The following is a 20,711-nucleotide window of genomic DNA, read 5'->3' on the forward strand; positions in this document are numbered from 1 at the left end:
TTTCACCCCACACATGTTACAGTGAATCTCACAGAGAGTTAATTGGCAGCAAGGTGACCGCTACTTCTACAAATATACATTTCTTGCAGTGGCTGAACACTCTTTTTATCAGAACATTCTGTGAAGAATTCTTCCCCCTGTTGATGGATGTGAAGTAGTGCTTTATTTTGGAAAAGTAAAAAATGCAATGAAAGACATTGAAGAAGAGCTTGATCTCATGACAATAAACATCGTAAGTGTTTCATGCCTCGATATGAAATGGGCAGAGCAAATAGACTATGCGCTATTCAGTAACCACTACCACCAATAAAATAATGTTTGTTACAGAAGTGGAAAATACCTGGCAGCCAGTTTAACCTCTGTTAAAGATGCTGCTGGCCGTAAATGCTTTGCCTACAAAGTTAATCAGTATTATTGCCGCATTCCACATGTTTTAGAAAAACTATTGCATGAACTTAATAAACACCCAAAATAAGAACAGTCCTGAGTTGTTATTAAAAAGTGAAAACACTGAAACATTTTTACTGTATTGTAGAAAACGTAACAAGATTTTGCAACAGGTCTCATTCTATCACAGTTTACTGACATAATATCGAAACCATAAATACCGCAATGCAAAAATATGTGTCGAAAATATTGATCATAAAAAGATCATTTTTCTATACGTATAAAGGTTTTTACACTAATAAAGGAAAAATATATACAAAATATTATTTTTAAAAATAAATATATATATATATATATATATATATATATATATATATATATATATATATATAGTTAAAAAAGCTAAATATTTTAACATGACACATTATTATAATGTAAATTTAATGTGTTTAAATAATATTTAATAACATATATAAACATATAATTATTTAAACACATACACATATATATGTATGTGTGCATGTTTATGTACACATATATATAATGTAAAACTATTCCTAAAAGTGTTCATTTTCATTTATATTATGATTTTCAATTTTTTATATATAATATATTGTTAATGTTTTCTCCAGTTTATTTGTGATAGTATATATATATATATATATATATATATATATATATATATATATATATATATATATATATATATTAAAAACTATAACAAATAAACTGGAGAAAACTAAAAACTATGAAAATGTAATTATACATAAAAAAGTAAACATAGAAAAAAATAAGTTTTACTAAAAATATCGTAAAAATAACATACATTTCTATATATAAGTTTTTTGTATTAAATGCACAAACAGATATTAATATATATTTAAACAATATTAACAAAACTATTAAATGTTAGTAATAATTAAACTATTCCCATTCCAATTTGTGCAACAGTAGGAAAAACATTAGGCTCAGAAGGGATAAAATCTACTATGCCCTCTCTAGTCAGTGAAGTAGTAGGGGAAGTACTTAACTTCAAACAACTACCATCTTTTAATACATGTATTAATTAAACAAAAATATAAACTATTAATATAAATATTATATATATATTCATATATACATATATACTTATATATATACATTTAAAACAATTACATAATTATAATTGGTTTGATCAGTAATATCAAATAAAAGTGGCATTAATTGAATATTTTATTAAATTCCCACACTATAATCGCACATACATAACAGCTCAAATTTCAAATATAAGTAAAATAAAAAATGAAAACACAATTAACAATTAATAAAATAATAAATAAATAGTGGTTAATTATTATTTGAATATCTTCCCACCCTATCCCCTAAAACCACTATATTTATTAAATAATTTACATAATAATATATAAATTACATATCTTAATTAAACCTAATAATTAATTGAAATGTAATATTTATCTTATTAACTTCCCACCCTATACTCCTACAAATCTGCACCTTAAATATTACTTAAAAAATATAATAATTACGAAATGTACATAAATAGCAATTCAATAATGAATAATGAATTAATAATTAATCAATTATTACATAATGAACTTCCCAATCTATACTTCTACAAACCCAACAACTCACACCTAAAATATAACTTCAAAAATATAATAATTACTTTACATAATATTTATCTTTTAAATAATTATTAAAACATAATTAATTACCATAGTTTACTTTTCCCACTATACCCCTAAAAACCAACAACCCGCACCTAAAATATAACTTTAGAAAACAATAATTACACAATTTACATATTTAAATATCGATTAAATAATGAATAATAAACGAATAAATAATTACTAATACATTATTACTTAATTAACTTCCCACCCTACACCTCAAAAAACAACCTATACCTAAAATATAACTTGCTAAAATAATATTTACCTAATGAATTAATAAATCAATAATTAATATTGATTAAAAAGGTATTATTTATTAATTATACCTAAATAGCTTCCCAATCTGTACCTCTACACACCTCACAACCCGCTGCAACACTATAAATTGCTATAAATTGCTATTAACAGTTAAATGAAAATGATAAATAACTCAAAATTACAAACTATATTTAAAAACGTTAACAACAATTATACAAACAGTATGTAACATATACAAAAATATATATTATTTATTACACATGAAGATAATTAAAAAACGCTATCTATATATTTTTGTAAACAATATTAACAAGAATCATATTCTTGAAAACAATATTACTTATCTTAAAAAATCTATTTTTCTGCATCACCATATTTCTGTGCTACGATATTAAAAACTCGATTTTTGTATCGCTCTACATTTATGACTCAATACTTAGTCTATCACTGCCCCTCCAATAGACAAAGAGTTTCTGACCAAACGATTTTTTTAATTTTTATTGACTGACATAAGTCTTTATTCTTATCACCATTCATGTAGCTGCTGGAAGCAACGCCAGTCACATGAAATGAGTACCTTGCATTCAAGTTTGTGTACTGCCCTGTAGACAATAGTAAATAGAAACAATTTTTCCCAAAAGTCCATAAGGTGTATGTTTTGGGTAAATATCATAAATGTAGGTCCGCCGTTTTGAAAACGTTGTAAGAAATGCAATGTTGCTGGAATCTTGAGATAAATGTACTACATTTCTTGACATTCATTTCAGGTTGAAAAACAAGAGCAAAGCATTCAGAAGCGTGCTACGTCAAACCGGAAGCGGAAAGAATCGGAAGGGCCTGAAATGAAAACCTCAAGTAAAATTCAGGTCAGTCACTGGAGACATAGCACCCTTCTTAGGGCCTTATTATGACTATGGTGGTGTGGCAGAGGGTCGCCATGCCAGCGCCTCGCTGCCACAACACCAAAGCCATAATGAGACCGCACGCCGGATTCTAACTGGAATCCAGGTCGGGATGTCGTGCAGCAGCTGGCCCACGGAGGTGCAGTGCTAAGGCTCATACATGAGCCTAAGCAAGGCATCGCAATGTGAACGCCATTGCACGTTCCTGCAGGGCATAGACTGTCAAGTCCATGCCCTGCAGGAAGTGAGGGTGCATGCATACAAGGGGCCAAACAGTGTGCCCCCCTACATGCATCCCCTGGCGCAGAGGCAACATGGAGCCCTGTACGACCCCCTTTGTTTCCTCATTGCCACACTTTTCCTGGTAGACTCACCGGCATGAAAACTGTGGTGAAACCCCTAGTAAGAAGATGGTTTGACCAAAGAATATAATAGTGATTGGCCCCCTCTTGTATCAGCATTGTGGCTGCAAGTGGCCTGGACTGAACACCTTACATTTGGACAAGTCTGTGATATTCCACAGTTATGTATCCTTTCCCAGTAGAATAAACATCATCAAGAATCAAAAATATCTACCTGAGGAGCCAGCAGCACAGTGGTGAAGTCTGTAAATGTTTGGAATACGAATGCATCAAGCAATTATGAAATCAACAGCCCATTATTCTAACGCCATCTCTTGATTGCTTGCCATTCACAACTCATGTTAGATGTCCTTTGCTCGTGACTCTTGCTGGCATGGAATGTTGTGATGTAGTTATATCCATTAGGGAATTTTAAAGAAAGAACGCACAGCTGTGGACGAGTGTTTCAATGTGGCTAATGGTACTACATTGCTCAAGGGTGAGTGATTTTATGGAGGAGTTGGAGACCCAGATTAATTTTTAAGGAATAAACTAAAGAACCTCATACTCTTCACTAATGTGAGAGCAGTGTTTAGTCTTTGACAACTTGACACAGAGACTTAAAGTACAGTCACCTTTTATTTACAGGCCCTGGGTAAAGCCAATACGTTTTTACTAGGAGCTTACAAGTAAATTAAATTTGCCTAGTGGGTGGTTGTAAGCCAGTGTTACCATGTTTTAGGGCGAAAGCACTATAACATTTGTAAGCAGTGTGCATAGTCCCACGGCCAGCAAAAACAAAGTCAGCAAAAACAGTACGATTGAAGGCAAAAAGTTAGGGAAACCTCGCCAAAGATGTCAGGTCCAACAAACTGAAAGTAAGAACATTTTCTCAGTGTCAGAGGTGGTGGCCCACTTTAATTATTTAGATAGAGGACAAATCTGTGATCCGTATCTGTATGTATACATTATTTTCATTTTGCTATCTTAAAAAAACTTCCTTTCCTTCCTTCCCATCCTTCCTCCCTCTTGCTCATTCCAAAGCCTTCTGACAACTATGAACTCCCAAACCCTCCATCTCAAACTTTCACCCCTCCTTTTTTTAGCCATGCCACCCAACTAATAGATCGATAAACCAAAACTGGGTATGGGTTCCCAGACAGTAAGGCCAAACCCTGCCTTAACTATGGATCCAACACAAAATGCCAATACTGTCAGATATTTTAAATACACTTGCTTTTTGCCTGCATATGGACAAGACTATATGCAAGAAGGAATTTATCACATCAGAATAAATCAATTCAAATCTGCATTTTATTTGCACAAATTATTAGTTTTCTTGTTTTTTTCAGAATCTTTTTCTTTTTAAGAAGGCTTTATGAAGCACATTACAAATACACAATACAAAACATCATCATGTCAAAGAGTCACCTGTATATATCATTCACACCAGAAAAAACCTTACAGTCATACTATGAACTCATTCACACACCTAACACTCTAAAAGGTAAAGGAACACAATTTATGTACAATTATCAGCAGTATATGGAAAAGAAACCATAGATGTACAATTTCATATGAATCACTTTGATGTACAAATTAGTTTAATCCTCTTATGGTTTCCACGAGATAAACGTGTTATCAAGAACAAAGGGGGGGGGGTCTACGCGTTTCGAACTCCAAGTTTGAGGAGTTCTCGTCAGGACCAATAGCTCTCTAAATGTTGCAACATGTGCCTCATATATTCCCCAGTATTCGCGGAGCGGGACCACTCGGTAAGGAATGTTGTTTGTCCTTAGTTCGGGTGAATCAATGTAGACACCGGAAAAAGTTGGCTTTGTTTTAATCAAATGGCCACGGGGCGTCGGTTTTGTCCAATGCGGGGAGCCGACCTCTATGTTAGTTCGAGCGCCGAATTAGTTGCGTCTTATAGATCGCTGGGTTCTCCGGTCGAGTCCCGTCCTCCGGTCTGTCAACTAATAAGCACACACGACCACTATTTACAAAACTTCACTACTTTCTCTTTTAAATCCATGCCTATCATTCTATCTCCACTCCAAACTCCTCTTTTCAAATCCATCCCTATACTTCTATTCCTACTCCAAACTCTCCTAAACACACAAGAAACCAAGAGCAAAAACCTAGTACAACTAATGCTCAAGAAAAATAAATGAATCATACTAACCTACTAAGTAGTGATCTTGGGTTTCCAGAGAAGCATGCGCCTCACTGAAAAAGTGGTTCAATGCCTTGTCAGGGGTTGGAAGTGCCATATAAATACATTTACAATTAATGTGGTTGCCATCTTGAAACCACATATGTCCTGTATTTTTGAGTAATGGCTGTTCTATTATGCATACAAAATGAATAATGATCTAAATGCCTCCTCAATTTCAAACAGAGGTCATATGTTGGTTTCAAGTAAGCCTTTGGAAGAAGATTTCAACATTACAATACAGTCCCTGCTCAATAGTATTATTCAATACTTTTCAAAGATGGCTCCTAGAATTGAACAAATAAAGCACTGCCGCTGTATTACAGTCAGTGTGGCATAGGCATGTCTCTGCTGGTAGAATTGATTTCTCATTTTGATTGGAACATCCACAGGCCTCGAGTTAGGCATTGACAGTTATGTGTTATATTTGGCGATGTATCTCACAGATTGAGTGGTTATTTTTTTTGAGGCACGTGGGCATCTTGAGATGTTCAAACAGATTGTTGAAGCACTGAATTCAAATCCAAATAAAAAAAATATCTTTAATTATTAGCGCTATTAAATTAAATCCCTCCCCGGTTCTTTGTTGGTATGGAACAGGGTCTGGGTTTTTCAGATACTTAGCTGTTTAGCAAATGTGATTACTTTGATACACGCACCTCTGAAAAATGTGAAAGTTGAAAGAAGGCGTAATGGGATAAACTTCTAATTTTTGAAGGAGCCATACATTGCTATGTTTACATATATTTGTTGTCTATATCCATATGTGGCTAGTTGACTATGGTGCTCATTTACACTACTGCCACTAGAAAAGGACCAGGTCTCAAAAGAGGCAGATCATTGATTGGGTGATGATATCCCTCCACTCAAAAGCAATGATAATAAATAGCATATTACTCAAATCTGATCTTCTTGTATGATTTATTACATGCTATTTGTTCTTGGGTTGAGGTTATTAACAACAGCATCTAACCAAAAGCAAAACACAAGGGATCCTTGCAGTATGATATGATATAGTCAAATATGACTGCTCAGGACCATGACATTTAAACACAATGTCCCAGAATGGACATTCCAGTGCAGTAATCTGCTAAGTGGTCTATGAACATGGGAACTACCATAAAGGGACCTGCAGAGCTGTTCAAAGCTGCCATCCAAATGAAAACCATAAACTGTGTGCCACTCTTTCTCACACTTCTTGATATATTACTCTTAAAAGCACTGTAACCCATAACAAGATAACTGCAACTGAGTGAGTGGTCTTCACATCTGACATGGAATATCCCATACAGGATGAAAACAAACACACACTTGCAACCACACTCCCTAACAGTGAAGTATGCTACCCATAGAGGCAAGCACTTCAGAACCCCACATAGGTTTAGTAATCACAATATAAATGTTGGAATATAATGTAAAACAATCAATTCCCATTAAATGATCCACATGTTGCCCTTTGTAAAGTGACTATAATATAGGATCTGTGAGGCAGTAAGCATGACTTACTCACTTATCCATATAAAAACATGCAGCTTGTCATTAAACTTTGATAAATATGTGACTCCATTGCTTTTAGTCTAGTTAATTCCAAAAATATGTTTTATTGTGCCAAAATGAGCTCTATTCCTTGTTGATTTCAATGCTATTACACTAATCCTAACTAAAGCAGTGTGCCTGGAGTGATAAAATGCCTCTGTCACTTTTCAACTCTGTAGCTCTTTATTTAGCACCTTGCTTCTCTAATTGAATTATTAGCGTGCATTACATTTGAATTCTAAGTAAGTCTAATCAATTGAAAACAGGCTTTATAACTTCCAAACTGGGTCAAATTATCAGACAATTCATTCTACAGAATGAATTTCATCATCCCTCTACATAAACAACTTAACAATTGAGCCAAAATGTAAATTCATTTTGTGATATTCCTTGCCCTTTTTAGAAGTATCCCTTGAACCCCTCGAGCTTCACACCTTTCAGGACAAGAGCTAGTGATATGATGAGGAAGCTATCAATATCTGTTGAGGTCGAAAGCTGATCTCATAAGCTAGTACTGTAATGCCTCATAACCTTGATGTTCTGCATAACGTTTGAAGGGATGACATAACTCATACAAATTTGAGAATATTAAAATGTGTAGGAGTTGCATATTAAACAAAAAAAAATTGGCCTTATAGTACTATCTCTCTAACTCCTGGTAACATCATTCAACCCAGATATTGTCAAACCCTTTCAATATATTACTTTAAGGCTTTGCAGACAAGTGAATATTTTAGGAGTTACCTGATAGTGTGTACATGGCAGAGGGCGACTGGACATTCTGAAGAGCTGAAATCATCATTTCAATTCAGTGTAGTTGGCATATGTAAAGACTTCCACTGGCCTTTGAGCAAATGCTTATTCATATGTTCTTTTGCTATCCCTTTTCTACTTTCAACAGGAAGAAAGCTGTGAAAGTGAGGCTGAGGGTGAAACGTGGTATCCATCTAACATGGAAGAACTCGTAACAGTAGATGAAGTTGGTGAAGAAGATTTTATAATAGAGCCTGATATCACTGAGTTTGAAGAAATAGTGTCGGTAGAATCAAAGGACAACAATGGATGTTTAGCAAGTTCTCCCCTTAGAACATGTAAGGAAGAAACTGAGAATACATGCATTCAGTTCAAAAATACAGACTGCAACTCTGCCTGTGATGAAACCACAATGGAAACGAGTTTGAGAGCAACTAAAGAAACTGAGAGACTTTCGAGCAGCTGTTTTGATAAAGTCAGAGACGAAATGAATGTAAAGGAAAACGATAAGCAGAAGCCAACTGAAGGCCTAGAAGAGGCAAGTCAAGGTGAAGCCGGTCCCTGTGATGAACAGTCCAAGTTAGAAGAAAGTTGCCCAGAAGAACAATTCCACCCAGAGGATCAGTGCACTTCATCCGATGATCCTGCTGAAGATGTAATTGATGTTCCTGACAAGAGCACAAGTGAGATAAATCAGATGGAATCACAGGAAGACTGTAGTATGAACACCAGTGAAGATGAGAGTCCCGAAAACAAAGATGGTCAGGAAAATCAAGTGCCAGGTAAATATTTACAAATTTGCTCTCTGGAATAGTAAAACTGTGGGATCAATTGTGGGTAAATTTGAATAAGATTTGAATTCATGACATTTGAGAGTACGTTACAAAAATAGATATATTCCTGCTAGTCGGTACCTTGGTATTTGTAACTCTTCCAAAATACTTGAACTAGTTTTGCAGAAAAAGGATGGCTAGGGACGAAAATGTTAAAGAAATAGGTTAAACAGATGCTGAGGTATCTCAGCACGCTTTAATGTGTGTGTCACTGTTCTACAGGTATGTAATAGAATGAGAGGGCGTACCAAGGAAACTGAGACATGCTAAGAACATTAAAAAGTCACTTTGATGATTCTACAACACATTTAGTCATATCAATGAATACATTCAGTTACAATAGATGGCAGCCCTTTGCCCACCAGGGCTCTAAGCTATAGAACGACCTTCCGCTAACCCTGAGAACCTGTATTTCGCGGACTTTTTTTTTTTTTTTTTTAAATTAAATTTGTACTTTATTACACCTTCAAATTGTGCACACAGCCTTCATCGCCTACAACCCGGAGGCCGGCGGCAACAGTAGTTCACACCCAGGTCATTAAGTAGAGGTCACACACATAGCCACGACGCCAACCACCCGGAGGCCTGTTGGCGCAACAGTAGGAGAGGAAGAAATGTGAGACAATATCGAGTTATTAAAGCAATTGATGACTGACCACAATATAACAGAACAAAATCAGACCAGCAGCGTTGGTGATGTCACTCCATATCGCAGTTCTGTGTGCACAGGAAATACAGTCTGTATATACATAATAAGCCAACCACCTGATGACCGGAGGATAAAGTCCCCCTGGTAGGGGGAGATGAGAAGGTGTAGTAAACCACTAAAAACCCACCCAAGAACAAGACCCCCACCCTGCAAACTAGCCAGACTACCTATACCGTGACCACTCGCCCACCCCCACCCATTACCACGTCTACGGTCGAACTCAGGACCCATAGCTACTGACTCAAGGACCCAATGGAGCGGAGCAAAGTACTAGAGGGACTATGCGAACCACCACCCAGAACAGCCGTCATAAGTATCCACCCAGCACACTGCACAGACAAGACGTAGGTGGGATCCCCCACCCACCTTCGGGAAGTGAACATTCAACCATCATTCTCATCAGAGTCAACCATCGACACCCCACCTTCCTGCAGCTCATCCAACACCTCCCCCTCAGAATCCTACTCACTGCCCCCTTGCGCGCTCTGGAATTCCTTAAATAACCCCCAGAAGTTCTTGGGGCGACTTTTCGGGGGAAGCAGTTCACTGTACACCTCTGACTGCGTACAACAGTAAAGCAAATCGGCCTCCCAGCACTTCTTAGTAGGAACTGGCCCCCTCATCCAGCACAACGCAACCAAGCGCTTGGCCGTCAGCAACGCTGCATCAGCAAGCCGCCTCAATGCCACGGGCAGCGGTTTAGAGAAACCCAGCAATGCCAGCGCCGGGCAGGGTAACACCTCTGCGCCCAGGAAAGAGCTAAGTTCCGCGAAGACCTCTCCCCAAAACTTATGGATGCTAGGACAAGTCCAGGCCATATGTAGAAAATCAGCCACAGGGAAATGGCAGCGCTCACATTCCGCTGAATCCCGCAGCCCATACCGATGTAGCCTATCCGGCGTGTAATATACCCGCTGCAGGTACTTAAAGTGAATCAGGCGGTGCCTACTGTTGAGTGAAATTTTCCGAGTGTTAGCGCAGCAATAACGCCACATCTCGTCTGTGATCGGGGATTGAAGGTCAGCCTGCCAGGCCAATCGGGCCCTGGAGGGGGGGCACCGCCGATGCCCATCACCAAGTTTCTTAAGAGCAGTGATCAACTTACGGGAAGAGGGGGTCTTAATCACATACGTGAGCTCAGGCACTTCCTGCGGTTCCGCCAGCTCCGGGCCCAATGAAACCAGTGCCGCTCTACGAACCCTGTGGTACTGGAAGCTATGTAATAGCGTCGCCCCAGGGCAGGACTGGAGGGCCTGCTGCGACGTCTTCATAGTGCCATTTAGGAAGAGATCTCCCATCTTGTCCATGCCCAACTCCCGCAACGCTTTCAGGACGCCTTTCTCCGTCAGCGGGGCTAACCATGCTGCCCACTCCACTTGCAGTAAGGGTGAGTACAACAGTGCACTCTCGCGAGAGCGAACCATTGCATGCCAAGCGTGATTTGTGGCAGCAATCGAATCCAAGTTACCGACCCTCCGATCGGCTGGATAGCAGATCGTGGCCGGGAGAGGGATGGGGTCCGCAAAGAGGTGTTCCAATTTCACATGCGGGATGCCAGGATCCCCGTGAATCCATGTATGAAGATGTGCCCCCTGTGCTATCCTGTAGTACCGTTCCAGGTCCGGAGCCCCCAGACCACCTTGCTCATAAGGAAGAAGGAGCGTCTACCATTGAACCCTTGGCTGTTTACCCCCCCATGCGAGTCGGATTAGCGTTTGGGTAAGCTGTCGAAAAAAGGCCTTAGAGAGGACCACAGGTATATTTGTGAAGAGAAAGAGGAATCTGGGGAGCACCACCATTTTCATGAGCGCTATCCTACCCATAAGGGACAACGGGAGCCTGCACCACACCTCCACATCATCCACCAGTTTGGAATAGGCAACCCCGTAATTTTCCCGTATCAGGACCTCAGGGTCAGTGTGAACGCGGATCCCTAAATAACGTATGGAGTCCGTGGTCCATTGCAATGGGTACTCCGAGTCGAATGGGAGCGTTACCGGAGTCAAAGGCAGCGCCACCGATTTATTCCAATTGACTCGAAGGCCCGACAGGGCCCCGAACCTCACTACTTCCCGCAATACCGCCGAGAGATTCACTTCCGGGTCACGGACATACAGCAGACTGTCATCCACGTAAGTCGAGATACCAATCTGGTACGATGGAAAGTTGATTCCCTCGAACCTGTGATATTCTCTTATAGCACAGGCCAGGGGCTCCGCCACCATGGCGTACAGCAGCGGGGAGAGGGGACAGCCCTGCCGAGTGCCCCTACTGATCTCGATCGGGGCAGTGACCAAATTCCCTATCTTTAGACGCGCAGTGGGTTTGTAGTACAGTGCCCCCAGCATCTGCAGAAATGTTTCTCCGAGCCCATACTTACGGAGGACTCTGAGCATGAACGACCACTCGACAGAGTCAAAGGCCTTCTCCATGTCCAGGAAAATGGCCACAGCCTTATTCTCCTGTCGGACATGCTGAATAGTGCCCAACACCGTGCGGATGTTATAAGTCAGGTTACGCGTCGGGACAAACCCGGATTGTCGCCAGCACCTTCGCATATAGTTTCGCGTCCACGTTGATCAACGATAGCGGCCTGTAAGAGCCACATTCGTTGGGGGGTTTGCCTGGCTTCGGGATGGTTATGAGCAGCGCCTCCCTCATAGATTTCATCATGCTGCCTTGCTGACAGATATCGTCAAAAAGGAGCATCAGGTACGGGACCAGTTTATCCTGAAAGGCCTTGTAAAAAGCCACCGTGAGGCCATCCGACCCAGGAGCGCTACCTGACCTCATGCCCTCAAGCACCTCCGTTATTTCCTCTTTCTGGAACGGAGCCATTAGGAACTCTCTTTGCCAGTCGGCCAAGAAGGGCATTCGTATGTAACTCAAGTAGTCATCGATTTCCGCCTCAAGGTTGCCAGGTTTCGACGAGTACAGTACCGTATAATAAGTATGGAATTCCGCCAGGACATCCTTCTCCTCCGTCACCACGCCACCAGTAGCCGTCACCAACTCCTCGATCACTAAAGGCGGTCTGCTGTTGCGCATCAGTTTGGCAAGTAGAGAGCCGGGGCGGTCTCGTTCCCCATACGCACGCGCTGTGGCGTATTTACCCATATGTTTTATTTCCCTGTCTGCTTTCTCATGGAATTCTTCTAACAGGGGTTTAAGTTTGTCCGTGACTTCAGCAGAACCCGTATCTCCGGCCTGCCGTTCCAGATCAGCCAGCTGTGTTTCAAGCAGTTTCAGCCGTTGCCTAATAGCCTTGAGCACCCCCGAGTGTTTAGCCATCGTCATCCCTCTGATATATACTTTAAATGCATCCCAGAGCACCTGGACACTATCTACCGACCCCACATTTGTCGAGAAAAACACCTCTATGTCCTCAGCTAGTTCCCCTCTGAAGGCGTCATCTAGGAGGGAATATGGGGGGAATCTCCAGGTAAACGGGGGAATCCTCCTAGCCGGGGCAACCAGGAGCAAAAGCAGAGGCGAATGATCAGACAGTGTGCGAGGGAACACAGTGCACCCCTTCACCGAGTCAAGCAAGGACCGGGAAACAAACCAATAATCAATCCTCGTATGGAGGTTATGGTAGGCTGAGTAATGGGTGAACCCGCCCTGCCCTGAGTGCCTATGGCGCCATACATCCAGCAGGTCAAGCTTCACTAATTCCGTCAACAGGAGCAGTGCCGAGGCAGCCGGGGACCTGGGGGGACCCGCCGACCTGTCTAATTCTGGGTTCAAAACTAAATTGAAGCCCCCCCCCCCCACATCATCCTAGAGCCCACATACAGCCTACAGCTATCTGCCAGCGAGGCAAAGAAAACAGGAGAATCATAGTTGGGGCCATACACATTCACTAGCAGCAGATCATGTCCTTTCCCCACACAACGAGCAATAGCATACCGACCCTCCGGATCTACCGCTACCTGCTGAAGCGACAACTGAGACTTAGGGTTAGCCCAGGTGATCACACCCCTCGCATGCGTGGTGAACCCTGCAGCAACACATGTAGTCCCAAGACCCCTCATCTGCAACATAGGACTGGACAAAGGCAGGTGGGTTTCCTGCAGTAAGGTGATATCAATCTGGTGTCTCTGCAAGTAGGCCAGAACCTTCCTGAATTTGTGAAAGTCATTGAGCCCTCTCACATTCCATGATAGTAATCGCAGAGTGCCTGGGCCGCATTCCGACCCTAGTGATTCAACATTCGCCAGTGTAAGACAGAGAACTGATCAGAGTAGAGCAGATGGTACAGTGGACACACCTCAGTAGTTGGCTTAAACAGACCCCCCCCCCCCAACAGTCCCCGAACTTCCCACAATACATACGCAGCAATAAAAAAACAGTACAAACGTCTAACCACCCACAGCCGACCAACCCCAACCCGGTCAGACAGAGCACGACTCTACCCGCCCTGCACCCCCCCCAACACAACACACTACAAACCCAAAGACCCTCAAGAGAGTCAGGAGCCGAAAGCGTAGAGGCAGAGGTTCCCAGCCAGACAGCGATGCAATTAAGCAAGAACCAGATACTTCAGTAGCCCCCCCACCCAACCCCCTAGTGTCCTTCGGCACCTCCCCCCAGCCCCAGCAAATGCAGAGTGACAAATGACAAGCCCCCAGACATGGGGCAGCACCCCCCAAAAACGAGAGTCAAGCAGTCAACCATAGCAACATCATATCTCCGCCGCAGAACCTAAGCAGCAAGAACCACACCCCACAAAGTCAAATAAGTAGGTTCATAGGACCTGCCGTTGTAGCGCGACATGCACTGGAGACCTAGGCAAGCCGAGTATAGGGACGTAGGGCGGATCACCCCTGGCCGTCCATAGAGGCGGCTTCCTCCTCATCTTCACGTTGACCCCTCGGGCTGTTGCGTTGTTCCTTGGCCCATTCCTTGAGAGACTTTTTCAGGTCCGCCGGGTCCGTGAAAAAATGCGAATGCCCCTGCTTATTGATCCTAAGTCTCGCCGGGTACAACATGGCGTAGTCCAACCTCAAGTCTCTCATCTGTTTTTTGTAAGGGGCAAAGCGCTTTCTTTCCTCCTGCACTCTCGCCGTGAAGTCAGGGTAAAGGGAGATGTTCATGCCCTCAAACTGTAGCTCCCCTTTCTCCCTTGCCAGCCGAAGTGCCAAGTCGCGGTCCCTGTAGTTTAAGAGTTTTGCGATGATCGGCCGCGGTGGAAGGCCAGTTGCGGCTTCGGTCCCAGAGTGTGATGGGCCCTTTCGACGATAAACATAGGGGAGAAGACGTCCTCCCCTAGCAGCGTGCGGAGTAACTTCTCGACAAACAACTCCATCTTGCCAGTATTGGTGGACTCCGCCACTCCCGTGATGCAGACGTTGGAGCGCCGCGAACGCGCTTCCAGGTCCTCCGTCTTGTCTTGTATGACTTGGAGCGGGCGGCTGAACTGCTTTCGATCTTTATCCCATTCCGTCTGGGCCTCCTCCGCCTCCGTCAGCCGTCGCTCCGCCATATCCAGCCGCTCAGCATGTTTGTCCACCCTCTCAGACATGCGGTCCATCCGGAAGGAGAGAGCGTCTATTTTCGTGCCGATCGCCGCCATACTATCTTGTAAGCCCTTCTCCATGGTGCAGAGCATTTCGCGGATGTCCGCACACAGTGAGCTATCAGCAGTTGCAGGCTGCGTTGAGGTCTCCGGAGGCGCCCCTTCAGCTCCCTTCGGTTTCCGCTGGTCGAACGATAGTTTCGGCTGGTTCCTATCTCCTTTTCCCATAGTGTCGCTTCTGGGTCGAAGGCAAGGCAGCCCAGTCAGTGCCGGCGTGGCGTAATGGGGGTGCCTGGGGAGCGTACTCCGTCGGGCAGGTTGTTGCGTAGTAGAAAATGAAGCCAAAATGGCGGCTCCAGGCAGCTAGTTCCGGGCGGGCCCAGTGGTTAACGAAGCCCGCCACCAGGCGCGCACAGCTGTGCGGATCACACTGACGCCAAGGGAATAGTACCAACACACTCCAGCACACTTCCCGGCCACTGTGCCCCGTCTGCCCCCGAGGCGTCCCAGCCGGAGATGTCCTCCGCCAAATGTCTTCGGGAGGATATAGTTTCCCGCCGCAGAGGTCCCGGGCCTCGCCGGCGCGCTTCCAAGCCACAGCTGTCGGGCCACAGTTTTCGCACCTCCGTTAGCAGTGCGACCACGTCCACTCTCCAAAGCACAGGCGAAAGTCACTCAGCAGAAACCACAGGATAGTCGCCGATCCGGTAGACCGAGTCCACACCAGCACCTCACGCCGCACGTAGCGTGACGCAGGCGGGGCAGCCCCTCAGGATAGTCCGTGGATTGCGGCCTGGTCCGCCACTCCGACCTCCGCCAGCCAGCGGAGCGAAACCACGACCGATTTCGACCGGGGAAGGTGCTCCCACTAGCACCGGGGGCAGTTGAAGCGATACCCACAAATTCCAGGGCCAGTCAGGTGCCAAAAGGATGGTTTTGTCGAATATTAAAGGGGCTCAGGTGAGGAGCTCAGCGCTCACACGTCTTTCATGGACGCCGGCAAGCTCCGCCCCCCTTCGCTGACTGTTTTATTGAAATAACTGAAGACTTGGTTGTTCTGAGTTAGTGGCATGTGACTGCACCCTTTCCATCTCCAAGTGCCAGGAAACCCAGCGTGGGTAGCTGTTTGTGCTATACAAGCCTAATTAATAATAATAATAATAAGAAGAAGAATGATAATAATAATAAGAATACAATTCTAGATATAAGCCCAACATATTTTACTTGTTAAGAAAAACAAATGACTGGTTTGTATATCTTCAGTATCTTCACGGTCCCCTTCCACTTTCCTGTGAGCCACTGCTAGTGCGGTGTCTGCTCCAGGTCATGTATTCGATAGGCACTTTTGTAAATGCCAACTAAGTAGTTGCAGTCGCTCCCCCAGCTGCCTGCACACGACAGCCCTAGTTACAGGTTGAATAATAAAAGAGACATCATGAGGGAAGAAAGTTTGAGTAAATTCAATTAGAGGTTAGGGTGTGTGTGTGTGTGTGTGTGTATGTATATATATATATATATATATATATATATATATAGAGAGAGAGAGAGAGAGAGAGAGACATAGACAGACAGATAGATAGATAGATAGATAGATAGATAGATAGATAGATAGATAGATAGATAGATAGATAGATAGATAGATAGATAGATAGATAGATAGATAGATCGACAGATAGCTAAATAGACAGACAGATAGATTGTTTTAATGTAGAAAGCCATGGACTGCTAGCAATTCAGTCTGTGTATTTCGGTCTCCAAGTCGTCATCTTGTTGAGTCAGGATAACTCGGTAACATGAGTCCAGCACATGTTCTGGCTTCCAGACAGCGTTGGCAGACGAGGCAAAGTCTGGGACACACACACAGCCAGTTTAATAGTGAGACTGAGTGTGTAAGCAAGTCTGCTCGGCTCTCTAAAACATTCCTACCCAGTACCCAGAGCGCGCACATCTAAGCTACGTTTTCTTTTTGTTTTAGTACCGCGTTATGAAGTGAATAAAAGTTCACATGAACTTATGGCTTTGGAATACGTTTATGTCTATTAACGTCCGTGCACATTTTTAGAAGCTTATTTCAACTGCAATTCAACGTGAATGAATTTAGCTGGCTGTCTATAATGGAATAAAAGTGCCATTATTATGAGCGTAAGAGCAAAATAATAGTACGCACATAGCTTATACATTACTGCTAAAGCTGGTTACCTCTGGTTCTGACCTCAGCTAGCTAAAATTCAAAGTTGCCAATGAAGGTTCTAAAATGATTGGTCACGATTAATCCAGCTAGTGGTTAGGCAGGCATTCCCTAGACTTAAAAGCTTGACTCGAATTAAAATATATTTTTAAATTGTGGTTGGAATCGGTCGGCCAATGGGCAGTTATCTTTGATAACTGCAAGAACTACTTTTTTCACCACTAACAAGTTGTGATATTCTCTCCCAGCAGCCTCTGTTGATGTTTTTTTAAACAAAATTGTCTTCTTGAATCTTGGTGGAATTCCATATTACCCGCACAGTAATTTACTCCTGGTGAATTGCATTCCCTAAATCATAGATTATTTCAACACTTTGTTTTATTTCCTCTATTTTCTTACCATCTTTTAGACTTGAATCGGCCCTAACAGAGTGACACCAGCTGCTACCCATATTGAACTTTCTACTTTCACCCACTTGCTGAGACAGAGGCATTGGTATTTATTTAAAGGATTCATCACCTTCGCACCCTCTCTGCTGTAAACTCTTGTCCGCCCACCATTCAACATATCACCGTCACTATACTTGTTCCACATAGTTTTAATCTATGGCTAACCTGTCTCACCGGAGCAGTGGAAACCTGCTTCTAGGGCCCTGCTTCAAAATTCTACTCTACACTTCCTTCTTCATTCCTACGATTCCCAGCGGCATTATTCTCGATCTAAATCATAAATTAATCAAATACCACTTACTCTTTACACTCTTTAGAGCTCATCCTTATTTCATATTTACTGTTACACCCCCATACAATTAACTCATCTCTCTCGCACCATTCTCTGACCCACATTGACATTCGCCAATGCTTTACCCATTGTCAAAAGCAATACCCCCATGCCCAAAGGCTAAATTTCTCAAACATCTACAAAATAGGTAATAAACTTTTACCTCTCTTTCATTTCACCACTTTGACAACAAGCATCCTCCAGCTTGCTATGAACTTTCTCTACTCCATTCAAACCTTACTAACACTGGGATTTTATTGATTTCACTGTAATGTTAAAATGTCTTCCATGTTCATTTTTGTTATGGTTTTAATTAACTAAACAATAAAGTTTTACACTGGGATACACCCCAACCCAATTTACACATTTCAACGACACCTTCAAAACAAAGATGCACACGTTTCTCTGCACGTGAAGGAAGTAGTGCACCTCTGAAAACCTACATGTCTTTCAAAGGACCCTTTTTACCTTAGTAATGGCACTCAATTTAATCCAATCGGTATACTAAATGAATCTCATTTCCTCACTCCACACCATACAGCACCTGTCCCACACAATCGGCTTTCACATCTCCCTTTTGCCTCACTACTACCTACTCCAGTGACTTTAGATCTTATGTTTCCTCAAGCATCCCCACCATAATGCTCACCTACACTCACTCACCCATCCTAAACCCTCAACTAAATATATTCAAATTTATTTTCTCTACCTTGCCCGCAGAAATGGCCATCAGATCTGTATCATTTTTTTTAACTGCGACAATCTTATTGGTAATCATTTGTAATATTGAGTAGTGTACAAACAAAGAGAAAATAAAAGTTATGTAGACACTGAGTAGTTGTACCCGATTTTCTTACATATGGTGGGACCAGATTCCACGTCCTAGATTTACTTAGGACCCCCTGGCCGATGGTATTTATTGTCTGCTAAAGAAGTGTAGCAGGGAGCACGATAAAGCCAATTATACATTTTCCCTCCCCATCTGACTAAAGGACCATAGACTCTGGATTCAGGATTTGCTAAAATATTACAAGTCTAAAAATAACAGAATATAGAAACACCTCAGTATCAGGATATAAAGGTACATGAATACTAATACAGCGCCAAGCCTACCAAATATAGTTCATTCGGCACAATAAGTACAAAATAATGAACTCCAAAATCAGAACACAACTAAGTATATACACTGTGTCCAAATCCCTTTTCATTTGTATTTCAGGTATTAAAGAATAATCTGTCCCTACCCTACTTCTAGAGAGACATCCCTACCTAGCTTCCCAGTTGAATTCCCCTCAAAGGTGTCAGCACGTGTTGACTTCCTAAAAAGTACACTTATGTTATATGGGTCAAGTAGCGTAAAGCCACTGAGCTTGTTCTAAGATGCTCCCTTATCTCAGTCCAAAGCAGAAGTCTGTTGTAACCTGTACTATATTTATCTGGTTGCTTTCTTACTTTCTACACCACAACTTTACTCAACTGTGTGAAATGCAGGAATGAAAGTACGCTGAGATGAAGTTGTATCCTAAAGGTAGATTTATTCTTGGATACAATCACGACAGGAAAATTAGATATTAAGATGGTTGTAGTAGTATCAGCAGTATCTGCCCCACCAGGAGCAGCATCCCTGCTACCTACTCAGCCCACATACAGCAACTGACTATTCCACTCAAGCATACACACAGGGAACATTCTGTGACATCACTTAGACTGGCAGAGCAGCAGAGTACAGAAAACAGAGAGGACTAGACAAATGAGAGCAGGATATCATACACCTCCCTCCCTAATGAAGACATTAACAAATAAAAAGGCAAGAGTTATGGAAGTGAGAACAAATAAGTAAAGAGGAAGGAAAAACAGGTCGAAAGACACAGCACACACACACACCCTTTCAACAGTAGAGATATGTGTGCAATAAAGAAAGAAACACATTAAACATAAAAGGAAATGGGTTTGAGCCCTCAGAAGTGTCCCAACACCCAGAACAACAAAATGCATTGCGCACAACTGTAAATGCAAACATGGAGCCAAAAAACACACATAATGTGGATTGAGTATCAGTATAAGAAGAACCCGTCACCACTCAGAATAGTGCTTCAAACAGCACAAAGTAAATGCTAGCATGGAGAGAAAATGCACACTAAATGTGGTTTGAGTAACATAAATGTAGTACAGGTTACAACAAAGTCCTACAACTCTGTCCCTGTGCCTAAGACAAAAAGACAAAGTTACACCCCTAAGAGATCACATGGTAAGCTATTCCGGGAACACCTTCTTTGAGTAAATTTCCACAGACTCCAATTAATTTGAGTTCTCTCCGACAACCTTGGTTCCTAGGTTTCACCAGGCACAAAAGGTGTCCTCCCTTCTCTCAATTCTCTCAGTTCAAGTTCTTCAAAGACATTCCTCTCCTCCCATGTTTCTTCCTAAATCTAAAATAACGAGGTTGGATTCCTGCACCTGCAGTAGGGGCGAAAGGAAACTTTCTACACATACATGAATTCTAATTAACTTATAACTTGAGAGCAAACAAGGAGAAACAAAACTTAAGAAAAACAAAAGTTAGGCCAACAATTGGTTAACCTAAGAACATTCCTTAATGTGCACCTGTTACACAAGCC

General features: G+C 42.2%; 1 protein-coding gene across 2 annotated transcripts in view; it reads left to right on the forward strand.

Annotated features, from left to right (window-relative positions):
• Nucleotides 1–20,711, forward strand: part of RBM20 (RNA binding motif protein 20) — a 512,103-nt gene that overhangs the window by 458,374 nt on the left and 33,018 nt on the right. For both annotated transcript variants that reach the window (XM_086922775.1, XM_086922776.1), the window contains exons 10-11: nucleotides 3,086–3,184; nucleotides 8,214–8,847. In XM_086922775.1, coding sequence (XP_086778901.1) covers nucleotides 3,086–3,184; nucleotides 8,214–8,847 — 733 coding nt within the window. The remainder of the gene's footprint in view (nucleotides 1–3,085; nucleotides 3,185–8,213; nucleotides 8,848–20,711) is intronic.

Source organism: Lissotriton vulgaris, chromosome 5 (genome assembly GCF_964263255.1).
Source record: "Lissotriton vulgaris chromosome 5, aLisVul1.2, whole genome shotgun sequence".
Taxonomy (NCBI): Eukaryota; Metazoa; Chordata; class Amphibia; order Caudata; family Salamandridae; genus Lissotriton; species Lissotriton vulgaris.